Here is a 26,525-nt window from a genome sequence, read left to right as displayed (position 1 = left end):
AAATAAAATAACCTGCGATTCTGGCACAGAATTTAAAAATAACTTGATTGAAGATTTTTGCAAACTCCATAAAATTATGTTGCATTACATCACCCCAAAAAACCCGAACAGTAATAGTCCGGTAGAACGTTTTCATTCTACTCTAATTGAGGAAATACGAACTTTAAAATTAGAATTTCCTAATCGACCAATAACAAAACAAATGTTGTATGCGATTCTAGGATATAATAATACTGTCCATTCCGCAACTAAATTCACACCCTTCCAAATTATCAAAGGTAATGTAGAACACCAGAGCCCTTATGATGTAACGTTAGAAAAGATAACCTCAAACTATATAGAAAAACATTCGAGAAATATGAAAATATTAAAAGAAATAGTAGAACAAAACAATGAAAAAGCCAAGAACCTATCTAAAGTAAATTCCAACAGAAATGACCCCCCAGAAATTGAAATTAATAAAAATAATTTTCTTAAAGAAACTCCTCGAAATAAATTATCACCCTTATATAAGGAAATTCAACCAAAAAAAGATAGTAACTTTAAAATTGAAACTTCTAAATCAAAATACCATAAAAGTAAGTTAAAGCCACAAAGAAAAATCATTAAGAAACAAATTGTTTCAGATGACAACGTTATACCTTCTACTTCTCGGAATCCTTGCGACGACAGGACAAGACATAATAATGACGAGGATAAATAACCCTATCCTTCCCTTTTCCCTTGGAAAAGCAAGATCCACTACACAAAAACATACGTTTATAAAATACATTGACTTAAAACAATTTGATTCTCCCCTAAACATCTTAAATAATAATACAAAAACAATCGCAGAATTTATCTTGATCAAAGACCCTTTATACCCACAACTACACCACATGTATAATCATCTGAATTATTTGCTAGACAAAATCAAAGTGAAATTAATCAATATTAAACCTCAAGAAAATAATCGATCGAAAAGGGCACTTATTAATATAGTAGGCAGAACAAGTAAATGGCTCTTTGGTACTTTAGATGATGAAGATGCAGAAAAATATAATAAAGCAATTTTCACTTTGGAAAAGAATCAGAACATGCTTCACCATGATTTAGAAAATTACCTAACTATCACAAGAAAATTTATGAATGAAACTACGAATAGCTTACAGCAGATTGTTAAAAACCAACAATTAATTGACGAACAAATAAAAAGTATTGTCTTAAATCTGAATAAGTTCACGCTATTCTTAAGACTTCAAAATTCTCTTGATACAATGATAATAGATTGTCAAATTATATTATCAATACTTAATAACATTGAAGATTCAATTTTATTTGCAGAATTAAACATCATTCATAGCACGATATTACCATTATCTGATATCGAAGAATTATTAAAAATAATGTCAAACCTTTACAAAGGCAGTTTACCAAACTTTAAAAACATTCAGTCGTATAATAAATTACTAAAAATTGAAATTAATTATAAAAATGGAATTATTATATTTGCAATTCATTTTCCGATACTTCTTGAAAATGTTTATGATTACTTCCATTTGTTCCCAATTCCAATACTCAACCAAGCTATCGTTCCTTTAAAACCCTATATAATTCTTAACTCGACTTACCATCATTATGAAGATGAACCCTGTACGAGAATTGAAAATACCTGCATATACCATGTTGACAACCAAATTTCAAAAGAAGATTGTTTACCGAAATTACTAATTGGTAAAACCGATCATCAATGCCAGACGATTCAAATTCAATTAGACCAGGACATAATAGAACCTGTCAAAGATGCCTACATGATTATTATCCCCATTGATAAGATCATGATTGAGAAAAATTGTAAGGAGCATGGATACGAAAATATCAGACAACCACAGTTGATCCATATCACACATAAATGTAACCTCACTGTTAGAGGCGAAGTTTATTCCAACGACGCCACTTCCGTTCAAGGAAACCCTCTACAGTTACCCGAAATAGATACTATCCAGCTACATCCTGAGAATAACCCTATGAAAGTTCCTGAAAGAGTAAACCTCGACGAACTAACCCGACTTCAGGACCTTGCTGAAAAAACCCAATTACATCGACTAGAAGCCTTAGAAGAAGACAGCACTTCTTATACTTTAATATATATTTGTATATTCATATTTATAATACTTCTTACATATTTTATTTTATATTCCAAATATAAGAACAAATTTAAATGTTTTAAAAGGAAAAATAAACAAGAAAATATTCATTTAGAAAATGTTGATGAAAATAATGTTAATGTATTATTTTCATCTTAGGGATGGAGGAGTTATGTATATAAAACCCTCCTTTATGCTTATTCATCAAATGCTGACTAAGTTATAATAAACTTATAAAAGCTAGCCATCTTGAAAGAAGAGTCAGTTCTGTTAGTACGATTGTCAGAGTAACTTCTGTACAATAAAGTCTGTAAATCTAAATAAAGTCTTTTTAAAAAGTGGTTCCCGTGGCCCGAAACTATAATTTGCATAAGGTAAAGTCATGTGCTGAGTACATCAACTGGTTAAAATAATATTCTAATGTATCAGTCGGAGCTAGATATCTCGGTTATTCTTAGCGCCACGAAAAAACATTATAAATGAAAGTAGTAAGTAGATATCGTCGAGGACCAGATTTTAAAAATATTCATAAATATATAGTCTGCTCCAAAATTCAGAGACGAACCAAACATAGAGTTTATATGTTACATCGATTCCTTTCTAAGTGCTGATTTCGAAAAACTATAGTACCTACTTGGGGTCAACTGTGTTTCAGTATCTAAAATCCAGGGTTTTGAAAATCTCTTTTTCAACTTCAAAGATTTTTCAGCTAAAACTATTGATTATTTTGAGAGCTTAAATGCCCCTATATTTACTTGAGTTTAGTTGGGTTTTTCACTCAATTTTGGAACATCCTATATATTTATATTTGTTCATAAAATCTGCCTCTTGGCGATAACCGCTAGTTTTAAAAATAATATTTTCTTCCAACCCCAACGATAAACGAGATATCTAGCACCGACACGGTCGACCTTCATGTAATGATGTCTTCACAAGTTTTTTGAATGAAACAGCCTATGTTTTTCTCAATTTCCGCATTACCCTAGCTGAGCTCATTTCAGAAATGTATTATACATTAAACTCCCCTTTAATAATATGGTTAGGGGGTTAACTAATTTCGTTATTCAATAATCATTTCTGATTATTTAAAAATCACAATGACTATATAATATATATAATGAATATTTCGTTTATATAGGTGAGTGGAAAAGTAGGGATTCGAATAACAGGGTGATAATTGAAAATATTTTTGAATAATTCTCACTCACATATATGTACAATTAATCGCTTCGAAAATACTTCACTAACTTTCTTCGAAAGCTTCTGATGTTTCCTCTTCCATATTCTCTGTTTCAGTATCACTGTCATCATTTAAACCAATAATGAATTTATTTCTACCATCAATATAGAAGTGTCCAATCTCCATAATTCAACTAAAATGATTTTTTTAATCCTTTCCTGTCAGTCTTCTTCGGCAATATTAAATACTTCTTCTTCAATTAGCTCTATCAGCTTCTAATCAAATTTTGGAAAATTATTGTTACGCCTGATACTTTGTTTCAATTTTCTCCAAATCAACTAGATGGGATTGAAAACACAAAAATCGGGAGGAAGTCTTAGTATGGTGTGTCCATACTTTTCAGCAATACTCTCAAGGGCATACACTTTTTCAAATGTTTTAGTCTGTACAATTTCAAGTAGTTGGTTTTTGATATAGTAATTTTTATATACAAATTGTTATCCTTTAAAAACTTTGTATTTCATCTTTCCTCGAATTTTTATTCGGTACTTTGATGAGCTGTCGCGAAGGAAGTGTTGTCAAGAACTATTACACTATTGGCATCCAAATTTGGGAACAATTATGATAGTCAACATTGCAGTCCTCAAGTTTTTTTCCACATAATTTCAAAGAATTCGGAAACCATCCTTTTCTTCCTCAGCAATGCACAATGATTAGTCGCGATCCTCTGTTTGCAGGCATGTTAGGCGTACATATTTTCGAACCATCAGTCCACCCTTTGTAACTATGTCGTGTCATATTGTTACTAATGGAAAACGGTGACGTGGCCCACTACAAAGGAAAGAACCTGGACGAGATCAATATAAGCCTGGATTAAAACTGTGACATGTTAAGTGATAGCGACGACGGAGAAATTGATATTTTGTCCCAGAATTCAGATACAGCTATTGGCATGACTCTACCAGGAACTAGTGGCGATATCATCGATGAATCACGTTTGAAAGTAGCTACTAGTCCACCTCGTCAGAAAGAAAGAAGAGGATCAAAGAGAACATTAGTTACCTTGGACAGAGGAACAAAAACGTGTAGCACGTACATTTTTTTCTGATAATATAAAAAATACTATACCCCCCAAGAAATTGGAATGTTTCGAGTTGAAAGAAAGACATCCTATACTATTTGAAAATAAAGACTGGCTAAAACTTAAGGTGTTCATTCAAAATGAATACATGCAATTGAAACGCACAAAGAAGTAAGAGAAAATTTTAATATTTTCAATTTTTGTATTCCTTCAGGAATATTTTTTTCCAATTTGAATGACTCTGTAGTATTGTAGTTTCTTTGTGTATTATGTGTATTTTACAGTAGAAATTATTTTTTATGCGTAAAAAAATTCATTTTATTTGTCCCACACCCTACATTGTTTTATAATTACGATTTATTAGGTATTAAAACAATAAAAAACAGATTTATAACTTGATTAAAGTGGTTTTCTTTATCGCGTTTTAGCTTCCGAATAAATTTAGGGGTAGTCAACATAATACAGGGTCTATCACAACGAGCGTTCGTTAGGATTATATGGAGAAAGATTCAAAATAAAAAATTGAAATTTTGTGGTGATGAGATTTACAAAATGGCCTTCTCCACTAAAATATTTTCAACTAACGGTCTCTTTCCGTTATACCGGAAGTTGAGGGCAATTTCTTTATTTCCAATGAAACACCCTGTATTTTATTACATTCTTGAATTTCTCAGCACATTTTAGACCCACTTTGTATAACAATGCCTGAACCCAAATTTGTTAGTTTTCTGAAAAATTTGACAGTTACAGCACCACACCGAAAAAAATCATAAATCATAAATCAGTAACAGTTGAAAATGTGAAATTTCACAGAATCACACCATAAGCATATTTGATGAACCGGTCCATCGAATTTTCGAAAATAATTTAAAGGGTGGTCGAAATTTCCACCTAAAACATAACATCGAGAAAACTGATGCAACAGGATTTTTTCCAAATGGAAACCATACACTATTCTAATATTTTTGGATATTACGAAAAAAAAAATATTAAATTCATGAAGAATGTCCTATACCTAAAATACACCCCTGGCAAGATATATCCGATTTTGGGAAATATTTAAAATGTAAATCATTCGAAGCAATACCAAAAGTAGATGTATACAGCTGATTCTCGGACTCCCCCCACCACTATGACGTATTAATTGCTTTTTTATTGGTTGTTGTTTAGTGAAGTCAAGGCGATGTGACCTTGAAGTGTCTGGTGCAGCGATCGTTCAGAATTTTTTTTTCATATGAAATTTTGTGTGTGACATAGTGACGTAATTACATTTGGTTGGTGTGTTGGAATGCACGGTACAGGGTTTACATTTTTCATTTATGTTCATGACCTTGAACATGGAATTCAACTTTGAGATTAGGGAACTAGATTGCATACATGGTAAAGTCAGGGTTTGATATTGTCCTTCATGTTTACTCTGTACCTGTTTGTACAGAATAAACACACGTCTGAATACCACGAAGATCCATCGACTGATGATCAGTCCTTCTTCACTAGTTTGGACGGTACCCATCGTGACAGAGAGCGTACACGTCTGCACTCCGTGAAGTTTCAACGACCACTATTTGCTTGTATCGCCTTCTGTCAACACATCGAGTTGGAATTGGTGGTGGTGGTGGTGGTGGGGAGCGCCTGTGTTCGACGCATCGAGTTGGCTTCGGCCTCGATCTACGTTACACCCTTAACGTACGTCACAAGGTAATAAGGATAAGGCAACTTTGAGGTAGTGTTTTGGGTTTGACTTTGAATGACTTTCATTCACACTTCATATTTTCACAGCTATTTCGAACAATGTTCGAAGTCGCATAACCTTGGGGGTTGACCTTATGATTTCAGTCTGTCTCGGGTCACATTAACATCGAAATGACCTCTACATACGTCACATGATCATGTGCTTGTCTATGTACAAACATACGTCTGCATACTTCAAATATCCTCCAAGTAATGAATGTTCCATCGGTATGAGCCCACCAAGTTAGTAGTGGTGTGACGATAGCCTTGCTATCGATGGTGACACGCAGGCAGCCGAGAACTGTGTTACTCCCCCCACCACTATGACGTATTAATTGCTTTTTTTTGTTGTTTAGTAACATCAAGGCGATGTGACCTTGAAGTGTCTGGTGCATGAATCATTCAAAATTTTTTCATATGAGATTGTGTGTGTGTGTGTTTGTGACATAATGACGTAATTACATTTGGTTGGTTTGTGTGTGTGTGAATGCACGGTATAGGGCTTCATCAAGTGCTTGTCCATGTACAAACATACGTCTGCATACTTCAAAGATCCACCAAGTAATGAATGTTCCATCGGTGTGAGCCCACCAAGTTAGTACGTCTACATACAACACTTTCAACATTGAAATGATCTCTACATACGTCACACGATGTCGACAAGGTGACTTTGAAGAAGTATTTACATGCGGACAAGGCGACATTGAAGTAATGTTTTGGATTTGACATACACGGTAGAGTTAGAATTTGACATTATCGACTGACTAGTGCTCCTTCCTAATCAGTTTGGATGGTACCTATCATGACAGAGAGTGCACACGTCTCTCTGAAGTTCCAACGACCACTGCTTGGCTCGTATCACCAGGTTTGTTCTGGTTCTGCGAAATTCAGATTCTAGGACGTCAGGATCATGCGCAGTTGATATAGAGCGTTCTGGTTCATTGAGGATAATTTCAGGCTGATGAATCCTCTGTTCTGGTTTTGACTGCGAAATGATCCTAAACTGTTTTCAACCGTCCCGAATCGTTCTTGCTCTTGAGGCTGAACTGTTCCCGTTGCTCATGCGCAGTCATGTGGAAATTTGTTTGGGCTATTTGCTAAGATGTTTTTTTATATATTTGATTTGAAAAATGGATGATTGAGGGTAGATAACATTTGAGCTGACTATAGGGATACGCTACATAACAAAATGGACATGATTAATAAATAGTATTTTCTCGTCTTCATCTCTTCATATATACGATAGGTGGCACAGTGGTCTCCTCAAAAGCGTTCTGATTTAAACAAGTGTCCGAGACTATTTCGGACTGTGTTTCCAAACGTTTTGGGATGTTAGAACCTACCATCTGTCAACACATCGAGTTGTGAAATGACATTAACATACGTCACACGATGTCGACAAAGTAACTTTTGAAGAAGTCTTTATATGCGAACAAGGCGACTTTGAAGTAGTGTTTTGGGTTTGACTTCCACGGTGAAGTTATGATTTGACATTATCGTTCATATGTACTCTGTACCAGTTTGTACATAATAAACACACGTCTGCATAACGAGTTGTGATCGTAAACGACGCCATCATTCAGTATGTGAGAGCGCATTGAGATGAATTCGTCTTGAGTATATTTCTTACAAAAATTTGTTAACATTGTCATAAAACGTATGTGAAACTGCTGATTACACAGAAATTGCTACTTCGAAATTCCAAAAGTAATACAGTGTTGAATAGACAACTGAATCAAATTTTAAAAAGCCCCTTTCCGATTGGAAAAAAGTTGGTAACGCCCTCTCTGTTTCAAAGATCCACAAAGTAATGTATGTTCCATTGGTGTGAGCCCACCGAGTTAGTGGTGTGACGTCACAGCAGCAACTGTTTAACGATAGGAGAACGTGATGTTTACTCCACGGCGCGTGGCTGAGTAATGCATATTCATCGGTGGGTCCTCAACTCTATCGATACGGAGATGACTGACGTAACGCATCGCTCATCCCTCGCTGTCAATGGCGACGCACAGGCGGCGAGAACTATGGTAGCGCATCTGTCCTCTTAACGATAGCGTAACGTCATCTGTTAACGCGTCCACAGCTGAGAGCTAGGCTTAGCTGTGACGTCAGGCACGCCAAGTAGGTATGTTTATGCTTTATTACATATAAATGGTCCTCCAAGAGTATTTCAACACATTCTCAACATATAAGAGGACAAGCATTAGCTGGAAATATAGTTGCGCCATCTATGAACTGAGGTTGAAGACCGTGATCGCCAAAGTGTGTAAAAGCATGGTGTTCACTTTCGTACGGTTGTGAAGGTCTTGAAGTAATTTGGAAGTAATATGCTTCTTTATTTGAACAAAATAACTGAATAAAAACTAGTCACTGTATTTAGAAGTTGAAGAGCTTGAAATGTGGAAATAAAGTTACAATGGATTAAGTGTCAGTTTGAATAGTAGAGACTGCAAGTAGTTTTTTTTGTGATAATTAGAAACCAATCATGATTATGACCACTTTTAAAATATATCTGGTATGAATACGCCAGAGAAAACTATAGTATACAGTACACAGTTATACAAGTGCTTCGGTTTTGCAAAATATTCAGTGAAAATTCCATAAAAAGTGTTACTTGAAGTATTCAATTCATATGCTCGATTTTTCTAGTATTTCGCAACTTTGCGATTCCTGAATTATAATACCTATCTACGCAAAAATTGTATTAAATTCTGTACCTGAGAAGTAAACTGTCGTAACAGTAGTAGATTATGTGACAAAGGACTGCTTTGACTAAAAAAGTCGTGGTTGGGAATTTGTTAGTCATTGAATATATCTATGCATTATATGACAAATTACTATTTTCACTGAAAAGTCGAAGTTGGGAATTTGTTAGTCATTGAATATCTGTGCATATGATGAGTACTTCTTTAACTGAAAGTTGAAGTTGAAAATTTGTCATCGTTGAATATACATGCATATACTGGCATCCGAAATTATCCTCAGTAAACCAGAACGTTATATCTGCGCATAATCCTGGCGTCCTGGGACCTTAATTTTGTAAAACCAGAACAAACCTGATATGATCTGTGTTGAAGAATATAAAAATTAAATTGCTTTGATCTGTTATACGATAGCAAAAATTATAAGAAATGCTAAAAAATATTGGAAATCATTTTTCAAAGGACTGATAGGTGGCGCCATCTTTTGTCACGCCTTTTATTTCTCATTGACTAATTAAGTCAATTTGTAAACGATTTCTCGTTGTTCCACAATTTGGCATGAGGGTGACAACTATGGATTAGAGAGAGCATAGTTCCCAGGATAGGCCGCCAGCTTTTAAACAGTGAAGAAAGGCGTGGGTAAGATGGAGAGTAGAGCGCCACTCGCTTTATCAACCCTGGAGCTTATATAGCATACTAAACAGAAACGGGAAATTTATTCCAACTGGTAACCGATTGAATCAAACTCAGATCCAGGTAAAATATCTATAATTCTTCTCCCTAATATCCACACCTTTCTCAGTTGGTTCCAAACTTGTTAACAAATCCCTTGATTCATCTGTCAGTTTATAAATTGTATCAACTGTTATTATAAAGACTCCCCCTACAATACTGGCAAGAAGCTTTGACCTCCTGAGGCCACAAAGTGTCAAATGTGAGAAGGTTTTACTTTTCTAACAGACTTCCTACAGACTACAGAAACAAGTTTAGATAGGCAACTGTATACTTGTAGATACAAAATACTAATGCTCTACAGGTCCGTAGCGGATGTTACCCGAACTACATAAAGAAAACTGTAATCCCGAGTATTTGAGGGCGGGCTTTTTAAAAGTTCGCTCCAATTTGAATAGTAAAATGTTAAATGTATGCACATAAAGTCAACATCATATGAAAGTTCCCTCTCATAATAGATGTAATTGAAATTTTACTTATGAATTGTTTGTATTTAAAAAAACAGCTTTTAATAACATTTTTGAAAATTTATAAATATAACAGGTTTCGAATAGCAATTAAGTGGGATTAATTTTCAAATTTGTTAAGCAAAAACCACCTGAAATAAAATTTCGTTTACATTTATAATTGAAGAAAATTTTCAAATGGTGCAGCCTTTATAGCTGTCAGTATCTCGCTCAATATATTGGTCTCACGAGCTTCTAATGTTTGCACTTGTAAATAATATAAAAAAATGATTGAATGAATATTTATTGAATCGGAATAATCCTAATATACATACAATTTAAAAAATAATACAAATGAAGACATTAGTAATATCTACATATATGTCAATAGATAACTTATAAAGACATCATCAATATTTAAATACGTCCGTAAACCTAATGTAAATTACAAGACTAGTTTTAAATTCTTTGTTTGCACATCTTTTATGTGATTAGGTAATCCATTGTATCCTTTCAAGCCCTTATATAATAATGATTTCATTTTTTCTCACCTCTTGGAAGAGCAACAGATTTGCATAAAGGGGAAGATGGTCTAGTAATTTCATCTTGTAACTCCTGAAAACTTGAAGTTGATGGTCCTGAGTATATAAGTTCTTCATTTGTTGAGGAATAATCTGAAGAAATTCCATTGAAATATTAAATAATGTCTAATACAAAAAAAATAATACATTAACTGTATTAAATTCTGAATAAACATCTTCATTCTTCTGGTTGAATATATAAACGGTGCAACCAATGAGAGAATATAGATATTGAAAATATTATAGATATACACAATATGGTACAAAATGAGGTATATTATATTTTTACCTGGGTCAATTCCTACTGGCTCGCTTACACTCAATTCCTGATGATCTGGTTTTCCTTGGAAACCTTCAACAAGATTGTAGGTAAGTGATAATAATAATAATAATAATATCAAATGTGAAGTAAAAATAAAAAAAGTTTATTAAATAATATAATATATGAAATAATAATATAATTAAATAATATATCATTAATCATATATTATGTAAGAATAGTTTTACAGCTACTATATATACACTGTATTTTTTGGAAATGCAGAGGAATAAAATGAAGTGAAGGTACATTAATCCAACTTATTCCCTGGTATTCTGAGGTATGAAACAGCACCAAATTTAACACCTCTTTTGGTTCCTGGCACCATACACTCCGGGGGAAAATGTTCATGACACACATGATAGGAGTTGTAGATTTTGTCTAGAGAAAGATTTTCGTAATTATAAGGTTTAATTCGCTCGATCCAAGTATTGAAAACATCCGGTTGATTTTTGGGAAAACGATGTCTTTTACTATCCCTATTAGTACAGCCTGCGACGCAACACCTATTACGCTTTGTTGGGGGAACATAGTTCTCATCCATTTTTTAAATACAACTTGCACAAAACAGCCCCTGAAAAGGGCTGTTTTTTTTGACCAGTAGGTCCACGGTTATGTGTCACAGATTTGACATTATTGCATATTGTACATGTCGACACTCGGGTGAAATTTGTTAGGGTCACAACCATCGCACCAATTATGTCCCATTTCCATCATGGAAACGGTGTTGTGGGTGTTAAATAACTATTGTTTCGTGACACTTCCTGAGTAAGATATATATATATATATATATATATATATATATATATATATATATATATATATATATATATATATATATATATATATATATATATATATATATATATATATATATATATATATATATATATATATATATATATATATATATATAAATATATATATATATATATATATATATATATATATATATATATATATATATATATATATGATATTGACAGTTGACAGTATCGTTGTTTTATGTTATTGGGTATTGTTTTCGTCAGTTTTACAGTATTTTATTATATTTTATATATTACAAAAATAGTTTTTTTCAAAGCTAAATGCATCATCATTACTTTCAAAGTAAGTACAATACAATGTGTTTTATTCATAAAGGTTCTTTAATTTTAATATTTCCAACCTCACAATTGATATTTGTGGCTATAATTCCGCATTACCGGGTATTATACAAGAGTAATTGGGAGTGTGGAAACAATAATGAGAGAAATAACATTAATTAATTCTATGAAGTCATGCTAAACATGTACAATATATTTATACTCCTTTTTAGATTATGCCTGGAAGTATTCTCAATTCACAAACACAACAATTTGTGTTGAACTTGTGCGAATATTTTGAAAGGGAGAGGGCGCTTGGAGGACCTTTGTTACCATTTTCATCTGTTCAAGAGGTAACCATTAAAATGATAAAAGAAATGTCATAACTTTTCTTTACTGTATTTTAGAGAGTTGCAGATGCATTTAAAATATCTAAAAAAAACGGTGTTCAACATCAAACAAAGAAATAAACACAAACCCATTCCATCAACTCCAGGAAAAAGTAGACATCGTATCAAAAAGAAAACATCTGATTTACCTGAAGGGCAGGAAATGGAAGTACGATATACTCTGTACGATATGTATAAAGACAGTGAGTACACCTTCTTAATACATGGTGAAGGAAAGACGGTACAAATTGACTGTTCAGATGTCTATATGATAAAAATGTTATTTCACGTGTTTTCTGTTTGAGTGTGTTGCGTCGGGACTTCTAATTCTAGCTACAGGTTAAATTTTGACAAATGTCATTTTTAACCAATGAAATTAAGTGTATCGGTGCAGCACACTCTCAAAAAGAAAGCAGATTTTATTCGATGCAAATGACTTAGACACGACACTGACTAGTGAGAAAAAATTCTAAACAAATATAACCCCCCCCCATTTTTATCAGTCACAACTGTATCAGGAAAGGCCTTGGATGTATGATAATTAGTTAACTAGTCAAACTTTATTGTCAAATATATTTTTCTTTTACTAGTTCATTTGTATCTCGTATTTGAAGTGTAGCTATAATATCAATTCTCCTATTCAATGAATTTTGAAATGTACCTATATTAATTTTAATATTTTCTTCCAGAAAAAAAATCTTACCCTTCGATCTTTGAACGATGAGCTGAAAAATAAGGAAATTGTTTCTATGTGCAAATCATCTTCAAATGTTTTACTGAAAGAGCTGGGATTTAAATTTGAAAAAGATGATAATCGAAGAGCTTTGATTGAAAGACCTAATATCGTTTCATGAGCATTTTTTTACACAAATACTGGGAAAACTAAAGAAGAGGAAATAAAAGAAAGTCTTGGCAGGATAATAATGTAAAAAGTGTACGCAAACCCGAAGGATATGATGGTAAACGATTTATTGTTGTGCCTGCTGGTTTCATGAAAGGGTTTATTCCAGAAGCCAGTTTATTGTTCTGTTCAAAATCTTTGACCTTAGATTACCATGGAGAAATTAATAGTATAATGTTCACCAAGTGGATTACTTTACAGTTACTTCCCAGTTTGGAAGAACCATCTTCAATTATAATGGACAATGCACTATACCACAGTGAAATTTTGAATAAACAGCCTACCAGTTCTTCAAGAAAATCGGAAAATGTTAGTTGGTTACACAAAAACAACATTGATTTTGATGAAAAAATTAATAAAACCAGAATTATTGCAATTGGCTGAGATGAATCGAAAGGAAAATATATATATCCTGGTCCCTGTTTAACAAAAGATGATAGTAATCGGATACAAAAAGTGCAGAATAGTTATTGCAGACTAATTTATGGAATACGAAAATATGACTCCATCTCCCATAAACTCAAAGAGTGCAACTGGCTGAACATGGAGAATAGACGGTAACTCCACTTGGTTTCATTCACACATGGACTCCAAAACAAGTCCAACCCACCAGCTCTATTGCATAAATTCATTCCGCGTTCTAGAATACATTCAAAAAATGTCAGAAACAGATCTGCCCTGACCATGCCCCAGCACAAAACTGCGATATTTCAACGATCTTTTATTTTCAACTCCATTCGAATGTACAATCTTCTTCCTGACCAATTCAAGTTATATAACATAAATTCAAATATAAATTTAAGAACTATTTATTACTCACACAATGATGTAATATAGCAAATTCTGATCATTTACATTTTACCTTTTAATTGACTGCAATTATTCAGGCTAGTAAGTTTTCAATAATATATATGTGATGGTGATTAACCTGTATAACTTATTTATGTTTACTGCGCCACTCAATTATTTTTTTATCTACTAAGTACAGCCATTTACTAAAATTTTCTTTTACCTAACTTGTGAACTTTCTTTTTCAAATCGGGGTTCAAACCCCTGTTGGTTGAGTAGAATAGCTCTGAGCTAGCCTTTGTCAACACTTTCATTTCATTTGTATATCATATGTCATTTAATACAATAAAGACGTTTATTATTATTATTATTATTATTATTATATATTATAGATGAACGGGTACGAGAACATGGACATGAAGTATTAAGATTATCACCTTACCATCCAGATTTTAATGCTATTGAAATAATTTTGGCTGATTGCAAAACCTACTATAACAAATATATTGGTAGAGTTGGATACAGTGATGAAAAAGTATTAAGTATGTGGAATGAAGCGTTAGAGAAGTGCAACGCTGAAACCTGGGCAAAATGTGTGAAACACACTGAATCACTCATAGAAAAATGGTATGAACGAGAAAAGCTTCTCTGTGATATGGATATTACACTACACCTATTATTATGAACATTGGTGAAAGTTTTGAATCTGAAAGTGATTAATATATTATTTTGTTGTAATAAATGGTAGGTACATAATTGTACGTGCTCGCAATGCATACATATATGTATAAATAAATTTTCAGTTGATGATGAGTTGAGTATTTCCTGACCAAATATATTTTCAACTGGTGTTTTTTTTTACTTCTTAGACATTCATTTGTGTCTCTGCATCCATGCACGGATAATTCAATGGAAGCTCGTTTGTTAAGCTAATTTTCAAGTGATATTTGATACCATTTGTGATGTGATGTGTTGCATACTTCCTGGGATTCTCAAAAATCATATTTGATATTGGGTTTTCTACTGACGGAAAGATGGCGCCACCTATCACTCTTTTGAAAAATGAAACGATTCGATTATTTTTTTCATAAATTCTGTACCTCAGAGCTAAACTATCGTAACTAACATTTTGCAAATTTTTACAAGAGAGCAGTTGCAACTCAAGTTACTTGAGTTTGCCTCTATCATATCATGACAGATACATTAAAGTCACATTGGCTATGACGCCATTCATTAGCTGTGCAGATATCGGCAACTATCCACTCAACACTATACATCTCGATAATGTAGTTACATCAATAACCCCAAAATCGAGAATTTTGTAGTTACGACAGTTTACCTCTCAGGTACAGAATTTAATACAATTTTTGCGTAGATAGGTATTATAATTCAGGAATCGCAAAGTTGCGAAATACTAGAAAAATCGAGCAATTGAATTGAATACTTCAAGTAACACTTTTTATGGGATTTTCACTGAATATTTTGCAAAACCGAAGCACTTGTATAACTGTGTACTGTATACTATAGTTTTCTCTGGCGTATTCATACCAGATATCTGTTTAAAAATCTGTTTTTCCGTTAACCAGCTGTCGCACCCCTACGAACGACAACCCTCAGAAGTCGAAACTTGTGCGAGCTAAGGATTAACGAGGTCTTACCTTTTAACGTGTGATTCCTAACACGGGTTGGACGGTAGCAAGTGAAGATCGATCGTTCAGACTAGGGCTTGAACCACCGACCAACACGGCAGTCAATTCGAGTGAGTGAACAAAGCACCCACGCCGAACCGCTTGGCTACCGACTGACCAATATATTTTAAAAGTGGTCATGATCATGATTGGTTTCTAATTATCACAAAAAAAACTACTTGCAGTCTCTACTATTCAAACTGACACTTAATCCATTGTAACGTTATTTCCACATTTCAAGCTCTTCAACTTCTAAATACAGTGACTAGTTTTTATTCAGTAATTTTGTTCAAATAAAGAAGCATATTACTTCCAAATTACTATAAGACCTTCACAACCGTACGAAAGTGAACACCATGCTTTTACACACTTTGGCGATCACGGTCTTCAACCTCAGTTCATAGATGGCGCAACTATATTTCCAGCTAATGCTTGTCCTCTTATATGTTGAGAATGTGTTGAAATACTCTTGGAGGACCATTTATATGTAATAAAGCATAAACATACCTACTTGGCGTGCCTGACGTCACAGCTAAGCCTAGCTCTCAGCTGTGGACGCGTTAACAGATGACGTTACGCTATCGTTTAGAGGACAGATGCGCTACCATAGTTCTCGCCGCTTGTGCGTCGCCATTGACAGCGAGGGATGAGCGATGCGTTACGTCAGTCATCTCCGTATCGAGAGAGTTGAGGACCCACCGATGAATATGCATTACTCAGCCACGCGCCGTGGAGTAAACATCACGTTCTCCTATCGTTAAACAGTTGCTGCTGTGACGTCACACCACTAACTCGGTGGGCTCACACCAATGGAACATACATTACTTTGTGGATCTTTGAAACAGAGAGGGCGTTACCAACTTTTTTCCAATCGGAAAGGGGCATTTTAAAATTTGATTCAGTGGTCTATTCAACACTGTATTACTTTTGGAATTTCGAAGTAGCAATTTCTGTGTAATCAGCAGTTTCACATACGTTTTGTGACAATGTTAACAAAATTTTGTAAGAAAATATACTCAAGACGAATTCATCTCAATGCGCTCTCACATACTGAATGATGGCGTCGTTTACGATCACAACTCGTTATGCAGACGTGTGTTTATTCTGTACAAACTGGTACAGAGTACATATGAACGATAATGTCAAATCATAACTTCACCGTGAAAGTCAAACCCAAAACACTACTTCAAAGTCGCCTTGTCCGCATCTTAGACAAGGAAAGATATATGGACTCGTAACAACCAACAGCATGATGAGGCAAATCTGCACCAAACGCTAAACGCCAGTGGCGTATCTATGAGAAGGGTTCAAGACATAATCCTTCCATAATCTATATATCAAAGCAGTATGGACTGAATTATTTTATCGCCTCATCATATGGAATCTTGAGTAAAAGTAATAAATAAATAAAAGACTTCCGGTGTATTGTTATAGGTATTTCACCTATAAACGATGAGATTAGAACCTTTGGTGTAAAAGTTGAAACTACTTGTAGATATTAATTACCCTAACACCAAAACTGATATATTTGCACTTGACGCGCGTTGCGCTAACTAGCATCTTCAGAAGAAAATTGATACTGTTAGCGAAACGTGCGTCGAGTGAAAACATGAGATTTGGTGTTAGGGTCTAGAAAAAGTGTTTGTATTTCACTTGACACATTAATTGAATTTTAAGACTTATATTTATTGCACTTTCAGATTAATTCACACTTTATACCAATTATTATAAATAACCTGAGGTATATTGAAGTTTCAACTTTGAATATTTCTATAAAAAAAATTGTAACTTCATAAAGCATTATAAATTAATTCAAAATATTAGCAATCAAACTCGTAATAAGTAAACATATTTATTATATTGTTATATACATACATACATCCAAAATTGTACAATATAGCCCTACTACCCTTTAAATAAAATCATTTTAGTGAAATAGTTTCGAATAGCATCTTTTGCTTCACTCTGCTTTTTCATTATGAAGTGTATCCTTATATTCAAATATTTTTCAATAATTGATTTTATTAAAAAGTAGACATGATTGACTTCATTGTCTAAGATGTGGTTATTCAGACATTGAAACATATCAACCTAAAGACATTGTCTCAATATAGTATTGGTTAATTTTTTAACATTATTTCCTTTTGGCAAATCTTCGTGGTTGTGTCTTATAAGTTTTTCACTAATCTGGCAAATTTTAACAACATCAGATGAGGGATATATTAATCCGCCTTCAGTTTTTTGGGAAATAAGGGAATTAAGAAAATTCGCTTTGTTACCTATTAAGCCAGTAACACATGATTCACATTTAATTTTCATCGACAAATGTTTAGTAACAAAACCAGCTATATAGGTTACAATTTCTTCTGAGCAATGAGATAAAACATTGGTGTTCATGATATAACTATGTTCAGAAAAAATTGTTTCTAGTGATTGAGCTTTTTTTCGGTTTCTAATAAATTGTCTTCCGTTATTATTGGTATTGAACTATTTATTTGCTCCTCAGGAGTTTTATTGGTTGTACTTGAAACCGATAGAATAGAAATTTGTTCTAAAGGTAGACAATTTCCTATGCCCCCACTTCTCACTTCCGTTCTTATAAGACGTTTATATGCAGCCATAAATTGACGGGCGGTTGGATTATTGTTCCAACCCCCTCTAGAACGAATTGAGGAAAAAGAGTTCTATATGGTCTTGACTTATTTTATAGAGAGGCAAATAAATCAAAAGTTCTTTATGCCATACTATGTCATCAAACAGATCCACTGCACTTTTGAGATCTAAAAGAAAGCCAATAAAGCCAGTTTTTCTAGGTGAATTTATTATTTTTTCATTATTGGGAAATTTCAAAGCACAAATATATTCATTGAATTTCGCAACAAAAGCCAAAACTTCAACGATTTTGCTTGGGCACAAAGCTTTTTTATAGCAAGGTGCTTGCACAGTTCTCGAGTTTAAAATATCAAAAGCGGTGTTGATATATTTAATAAAACGTACTGTGCCTTCACAATCTTCAAAATCTTTTAATTTTGCGGGGTGTATCTCTTTGCAGTTGAGCACTTGTTGATGGATAAGGTTCTGGTGTTTGGGGTCTAATTCGTTTCCTGTTTTTCTGGAAAATAAAAATTTGTTTAGTAAACAACTCTCTTTATGGTAAGGTACTCTTAAATACTTTCAATCTGCTGAACAAAAAATCCATATTCTTTAATCTCTATTTAGCTGAAAGACATTGTCGACTGGCCTCTAAATAGAGAGTATCAATAAGGTTTGAAATATTAAGGTTATCAAATTGTTTTTGCAGTATACCTGTATTGACTGAAGACTTGTAGGTCGTTCTGGGAAAATAGTGGGTACAGCTTCATTCAACAATTTCGTTTTTTCCTCAGTTCTATAAAAATAACAGGTTTCAAAATGTTTTGAGCAAATACGATCGTTTTTTGATGGGGACCAGTTTGAAATCTTCATATTAGCTACCCAAATGGCCCGTCTATCTTCATTTCTAGGAAATCTGAAAAATGAAATAGTATTTAATAATAATCTATAAAATTTTCTTGTAATATGAGTAATGTATTGCACAGATCATTTTCAATGAAATAGAAAAGAAATATTTAATTTGTCTAGGGTCCACAATGTAGTCATTCATTTTTTTCAATCAAAAATATATTTTCAAGATATTCCAAATTTTCACTCGATCTGACCCTGCTATAAATGCACGCCTATGCAAAAAAATTGGAACTTTCAAGGTGAATCTGAAGTCTATCATAAAATTATGAATGAAAATTCACAAAGTAAGCACTGAAATCTTCTTTAACCGTAGATTATCCACCACTGAGTTACATACTTGAAAATCTAGACATTTGCATACATAGTTTTCACATAATATCCATGTTTGGCCTACTGTTCCTAAATGTACTGATGTTTTCTCACCTGTGAAATGATAAACCGGTTTCCTTTTTCTCGCTATTACTACTACAATAGTAAGATGAGCACTTCACCATGTTTATACAGTACTCACCCACAAAATAGTTCAAAATACACTCAATAATTGCACAGAATCGAACAAGCACCAAGATCAATGTTTAGCACCAACAATATGGCGGCCACTCGGAAATTGGTCACAAACTCGATTCGTACGCAGAGGTTGGCGTTATGTATCCCCTCTTTTACCTAATCTAAGGTCCGCATATAAAGACTTCTTCAAAAGTCACTTTGTCGACATCGTGTGACGTATGTTAATGTCATTTCACAACTCGATGTGTTGACAGATGGTAGGTTCTAACATCCCAAATCGTTTGGAAACACAGTCCGAACTAGTCTCGGACACTTGTTTAAATCAGAACGCTTTTGAGAAGACCACTGTGCCACCTATCGTATATATGAAGAGATGAAGACGAGAAAATACTATTTATTAATCATGTCCATTTTGTTATGTAGCGTATCCCTATAGTCAGCTCAAATGTTATCTACCCTCAATCATCGATTTTTCAAATCAAATATATAAAAAAACATCTTAGCAAATAGCCCAAACAAATTTCCACATGAATGCGCATGAGCAACGGGAACAGTTCAGCCTCGAGAGCAAGAACGATTCGGGACGGTTGAAAACAGTTTAGGATCATTTCGCAGTCAAAACCAGAACAGAGGATTCATCAGCCTGAAATTATCCTCAATAAACCAGAACGCTCTATATCAACTGCGCATGATCCTGACGTCCTAGAATCTGAATTTCGCAGTGGTCGTTGGAACTTCAGAGAGACGTGTGCACTCTCTGTCATGATAGGTACCATCCAAACTGATTAGGAAGGAGCACTAGTCAGTCGATAATGTCAAATTCTAACTCTACCGTGTATGTCAAATCCAAAACATTACTTCAATGTCGCCTTGTCCGCATGTAAATACTTCTTCAAAGTCACCTTGTCGACATCGTGTGACGTATGTAGAGATCATTTCAATGTTGAAAGTGTAGTATGTAGACGTACTAACTTGGTGGGCTCACACCGATGGAACATTCATTACTTGGTGGATCTTTGAAGTATGCAGACGTATGTTTGTACATGGACAAGCACTTGATGAAACCCTATACAGTGCATTCACACACACACACAAACCAATCAAATGTAATTACGGCATTATGTCACAAACACACACACAATCTCATATGAAAAAATTTTGAATGATTCATGCACCAGACACTTCAAGGTCACATCGCCTTGATGTTACTAAACAACAAAAAAAAAGCAATTAATACGTCATAGTGGTGGGGGGAGTAACACAGTTCTCGGCTGCCTGCGTGTCACCATCGATAGCAAGGCTATCGTCACACCACTACTAACTTGGTGGGCTCACACCGATGGAACATTCATTACTTGGAGGATCTTTGAAGTATGCAGACGTATGTTTGTACATAGACAAGCACATGATCATGTGACGTATGTAGAGGTTATTTCGATGTTAATGTGACCCGAGACAGACTGAAATCATAAGGTCAACCCCCAAGGTTATGCGACTTTGAACATTGTTCGAATAGCTGTGAAAATATGAAGTGTGAATGAAAGTCATTCAAAGTTAAACCCAAAACACTACCTCAAAGTCGCCTTATCCTTATTACCTTGTGACGTACGTTAAGGGTGTAACGTAGATCGAGGTCGAAGCCAACTCGATGCGTCGAACACAGGCAATTCCAACTCGATGTGTTGACAGAAGGCGATACAAGCAAACAGTGGTCGTTGAAACTTCACGGAGTGTAGACGTGTACGCTCTCTGTCACGATGTCAAGGTACAGAAAGACCCTGAGTTCATGAAAAACGATATGGGCAGATGAAGTTAAATCTGCCAAGAATTGTACAACCGGCTGCGCAACTTTCAGGATTAATAGAGTTTTAATGTTTATTGCGCTATAGAGGAAGACCGAATTTTATGATTACATCTTTATGAAGAAAATTTGAATAGCGATAGATATTCGCATATAATTAGGAATGTGGTTGGTGAATCCATAAGGCATGTTTCTGAACAATACTGTTTCAAGTTATGGTATCAGATAGGGGCTCCACCCATCTGATACCATATAGTACATAGTACTGTATTGATACAGTTGCTTTGTTGTTGAATGAGACGTTCGAAGATCAGTGGCTTTGATACAATGGGCCATTCAAATTTCCTCCTCGCTCTCCAGACCTGACGCCACTAGACTTCTTCATCTGGGGATATATCAAAGAAAATGTTAATGTGAGTGAGTGATAAAGAAAACATGAAACGAAGGGTTCTGAGAGCTTTCAATAATCTGATTCTTATTTCATCAGTTCGGACTTCCATTGTCTAATATAAATTGATCTGAAATCCCTGAAAAAAAATATATAAAATATTAACCGAAAAAAACAATTTTATTGAACAAAAAACTGAAATTACAAGGAAAAATCAAACAAGCTACAACTGAAAAATAAAAATTGGAATATTAATGAAAGCTGAAATTCAAAAATATTAATAACAAAAAATGAGAAATAAAAATCAAAAGATTCCAAACCAAGTTACGTCACGACGTTTCGATTGTTAGTATCCACAATCGTCTTCGGGTGATAACTGGACTTATTCCTCCGAGATCTGACTATTTATAGGTCATTCGGGTGCTTTCACCTATCGTGACGTGACTTGGTTTGGAATCTTTTGATTTTTATTTTTCATTTTTTGTCAATAATATTTTTAATTTTCAGCTTTTATTAATATTTCAATTTTTATTTTTTAGTTGTAGCTTGTATGTTTTTTTTGTAATTTCAGTATTTTGTTTAATAAAATTGTTATTTTTGGTTAATATTTTTTTTTCAGGGATTTCAAATCAAATTATATTATATTAGACAATGGAAGTCCGAACTGATGAAATACACCACGAAATATTGTCAACCACCTTCAAACAAAATTTAATTCCTGACTCCATACAGAAAGCTACAAATAGTGGTATGCAAAAAAGAATATATTCGTGTTTAGAACAAAACGGCAATATCTTTGAACATCTGTTGAAATGAACCACAATATTATCTGAATTTGAAGAAATTATGTTAAATTCTAAAATTAAAATAAAATCTAACCCTAAAAAATATAAACAAAATATAATTACTGTATTCGATATCAAAAACAAAGATATAATTCATCTCTATGATAGTATTTTATTTCAATCCATCCATTTTCATGTTGAGTTGCCTTTTACCAACGAAAGAGTTAATATTAGTTCATATATTTTCAAAGCTCTCTTGGTTTGGTGTTCTTCGAATGATTTACATTTCAAATATTTCCCAAAATTGGATATATCTTGCCAAGGTTGTATTTTAGGAATAGGACATTCTTCATGAATTTAATATCTTTTTTTTTTCGTAGTATCGAAAAATAATAGAATATTGTATGGTTTCCATTTGAAAAAATTGTGTTTCATCAGTTTTCTCGATGTTATGTTTTAGATGGAAATTTCGACCACCCTGTAAATTATTTTCGAAAATTCGATGGACCTGTTCATGACTTTATGCTAAAGGTGTGATTCTGTGAAATTTCACATTTTCAACTGTTTGAGTTATGATGAGTTATGAGTTATGATTTCGGAGTGGTGCTGTAACTGTCAAATTTTTCAGAAAAAAATTAATATCTCGAAAACTAACAAATTTGGGTATAGGCATTGTTTTACGAAGTGGGCCTAAAATGTGCTGAGAAATTCAAAAATGTTGTAAAATACGGAGTGTTCTATTTGAAATAAGGAAGTTTCCCTCAACTTCAGGTATACCGGAAAGAGACCAGAAGTTGGAAATATTTCAGTTGAGAAGGCCATTTTGTAAATCCCACTACCACAAAATTTCAATTTTTTATTCTGAATCGTTCTCCATATATTCCTAACGAACGCTCTTTGTGAAAGACCCTGTATGATATTGACATTATACTTGTCTTTTAGAAGGCCTATAATAGTTTGCATGTACAACTACGCTACAAATAATTATATATAATAGAATACTATTAATAAAGAAATGCGCTAGCTCATTGACCTTTCTACTACTACTAAACCTTTTCTTAACGTTAATGTATCCGATTCTGTTAATTCGGCGGTTAATTAGAGGAGATCGGTTGACGTGACGCTCTAAAGACTAGATCATATACTTGCGAGAACACTCAGACTACATCAGAAATATATTTTTTTACCTGTTGCATTCAACAATAAACTATTTAACGTTTTAGTGAAACTGCAATGTTGTCTAACATCGGGACGCTCTAAGCGCGAATAACTATCAGCTATAATATCCCAAGGACATTGATAACTAACGAAATAATTTTATCACAGTTTTCGAAAGCACGTTATTTGGTAACATCCCGACGCCGAAGGCGGAGGGATGTTACCTAAAATAACGTGCTTGAGTATATATATATATATATATATATATATATATATATATATATATATATATATATATATATATATATATATATATATATACATATATATATATACATATATATACAGAATAATTAGTGACTGGATTAACAATAAATCGATTTAATTCGTGAGGTTGCAGTCAATAGCTGGGCTGTTACAAAGAAAACTCTTTGTTATATGTCAAGCTTTCGGTATATTTCACACCTTCGTCAGGACAACTACAATAATAAGATTATATATCTTGTAAAAAATATATAAATATGGAGAACTTACTAACGTGAGAATAAAATATAAAATGGTTCAAAAACAGATAGAAAAACATTAATAAATGACAGTTGATAAAAATTTTGGCTGACAATGTGTAAATTTTGCTAAGACTATCAATATCAGTTCGTTTATTCATTGAATGTTCTTCGATTGATAGTCTTAGCAAAATTTACACGTACCTACTGAAATATGATAAAGAAAATAAAAAATCTAGTAATTCGAGTATCATTCAGAATTTTCCCACTTGACATTGTCAGCCAAAATTTTTATCAACTGTCATTTAATAATGTTTTTCTATCTGTTTTTGAACCATTTTATATTTTATTCTCACGTTAGTAAGTTCTCCATATTTATATATTTTTTACAAGATATATAATCTTATTATTGTAGTTGTCCTGACGAAGGTGTGAAATATACCGAAAGCTTGACATATAACAAAGATTTTTCTTTGTAACAGCCCAGCTATTGACTGCAACCTCACGAATTAAATCGATTTATAGTTAATCCAGTCACTACCCAGGTAGCACAGGACATCCAATGGATATCCATTTTATGTCCATTATACGTACAGATGTCCTTGGACCTAAAATGGATATCCATAGGATATCCATATTTGGACATATTTTGGATTGACAGATATTGGATATCCATATTGGGACATGTTTTGGATGGACGGATAATGGATATCCATAGGATATCCATCATATTTTTTGAGATGCATATTCGAATAGATGTCCATATTTGAATTGAATGGTTATTCTTGAAAATTTGATGGAATTCTTACTGAAAAATGGAAGTGGAATCTTTTGGCATAGAGTGATTCCAACAAAACCCTTCACCCACACACCAGAACTGCAACATTCTTTACGACGATCGTTTAACCAAGTTTTGGCATTGTCAGGTAGATGAACCATATAGTCCAGTACAGTAAAGACTGACAAAAAGGCTGTTATGTGTGTGGGAGTAGTGTTTGTGTTGGTTAATGGAATTAAATGTTCAATGAATGTCCATATTTCTATTACTGGATATCCATTTGTTTGAATGTGTTCTGATGAATGTCAGTGGTTCGAAATTCCATTGTCTAAAGTTTTTTAACAGATCTGAAATTTAAAATCAAGAAATTAAAAAATCCTTTATAACAAAATAAAATAAACGAACCGAAATATTTGGAAAAGTTGTTCAAAAAATTTAAAAAATTATGAAAAAGTAAAACAATAATAATAGAATGAACCAAACCTGTTAAAATAGCAAGTTATTGTCACCTGAAATGAAAGTGAATTAGCAAACTAATGTAAGGGTTAGTAGTAATAAAATAAATTGTTAGATAATAGATAGATAAAATAGTCAAAAAATGAAATTAGTAAAATAAAATAAAAAATGAAATAAAATGAGAATTCTTGATTTTAGGTTTCAGATCTGTTAACAAACTTTAGACACTGGAAGTCCCCAAACCACTAACATTCACTGGATATCCATATTGCAAATCCGATGGACGTCTAGAATGGATATCCGAGGGACGTTTGGAATGGATATCCGATGGATGTCTGGTAATGGATATCCGATGGATGTCTGGTAATGGATATCCACTGGATGTCCAAAAGTGTCTCCACTGGATATACATAGGATGTCCAACCAATGGATATCCTCCTGGACAATAATGAACATCCATTGTACATCCAATGGATGTCCTTGTGTTACTTGGGTAATTATTCTGTTATATATATGTATATATATGTATATATATATATATATATATATATATATATATATATATATATATATATATATATATATATATATATATATATACAGAAAAGTCTAGGGATATTTTTAAAAATGGCAATAATTTTTTTTCAGATCGCTTTAGGGAAAAAAAAGTTGACGGGTGATTATTAAACGAATGTAACTTACAACAAAATTTATTAAATGGTCAAAAATACTGAGTGCGCATATAAGCAAAACTAAAAAAAAATATGGCTCTTCTTTGGCACCCCGAAAAAAAATCATAATACAAAAAAAATTGGAATCAGTACAAAGTATGGCCTCCACGCTGGTTTATTACGGCCCTACATCTATCGTGCATCAACAAAATGAGATTCTCAAT

General features: G+C 33.4%; 1 protein-coding gene and 1 long non-coding RNA gene across 2 annotated transcripts; one reads left to right on the top strand and one right to left on the bottom strand.

Moving 5' to 3' along the window:
• The first annotated feature begins 11,871 nt into the window (after positions 1 to 11,871).
• Positions 11,872 to 14,447, top strand: LOC141483724 (uncharacterized). The gene is made up of 4 exons (XR_012466254.1): positions 11,872 to 12,008; positions 12,217 to 12,336; positions 12,391 to 12,575; positions 13,062 to 14,447. It is a non-coding gene; the product is annotated as an uncharacterized lncRNA (long non-coding RNA).
• A 3,170-nt stretch (positions 14,448 to 17,617) lies between these two features.
• LOC141483723 (THAP domain-containing protein 2-like) lies at positions 17,618 to 19,952 on the bottom strand. The gene is made up of 3 exons (XM_074178528.1): positions 19,678 to 19,952; positions 19,057 to 19,258; positions 17,618 to 18,862 (listed from the first exon to the last, which is right to left on the bottom strand). The coding sequence occupies exons 1-3, from the start codon at positions 19,746 to 19,748 to the stop codon at positions 18,764 to 18,766; spliced, it is 372 nt and encodes a 123-aa protein (XP_074034629.1). The 5' UTR covers positions 19,749 to 19,952; the 3' UTR covers positions 17,618 to 18,763.
• Positions 19,953 to 26,525: the final 6,573 nt, after the last annotated feature.

The sequence above is a fragment of the Leptinotarsa decemlineata genome, unplaced genomic scaffold, assembly GCF_025532065.1.
Source record: "Leptinotarsa decemlineata unplaced genomic scaffold, Ldec_3_MD MMD2_tig00003902_RagTag_RagTag, whole genome shotgun sequence".
NCBI classification, from domain to species: Eukaryota; Metazoa; Arthropoda; class Insecta; order Coleoptera; family Chrysomelidae; genus Leptinotarsa; species Leptinotarsa decemlineata.
Note: the sequence above shows the minus strand (reverse complement) of the source record. Positions and strands in the feature narration are given on the sequence as shown.

Coding starts and splice junctions, on each gene's coding strand:
- LOC141483723 (XM_074178528.1), bottom strand. CDS start 19,748: ATGGTGAAGTGCTCATCTTACTATTGTAGTAGTAATAGCGAGAAAAAG. Junction 19,259..19,677: donor ACCGGTTTATCATTTCACAG/GTGAGAAAACAT, acceptor TTCATTTTTCAG/ATTTCCTAGAAATGAAGATA. Junction 18,863..19,056: donor CAAGTCTTCAGTCAATACAG/GTATACTGCAAA, acceptor TTTATTTTCCAG/AAAAACAGGAAACGAATTAG.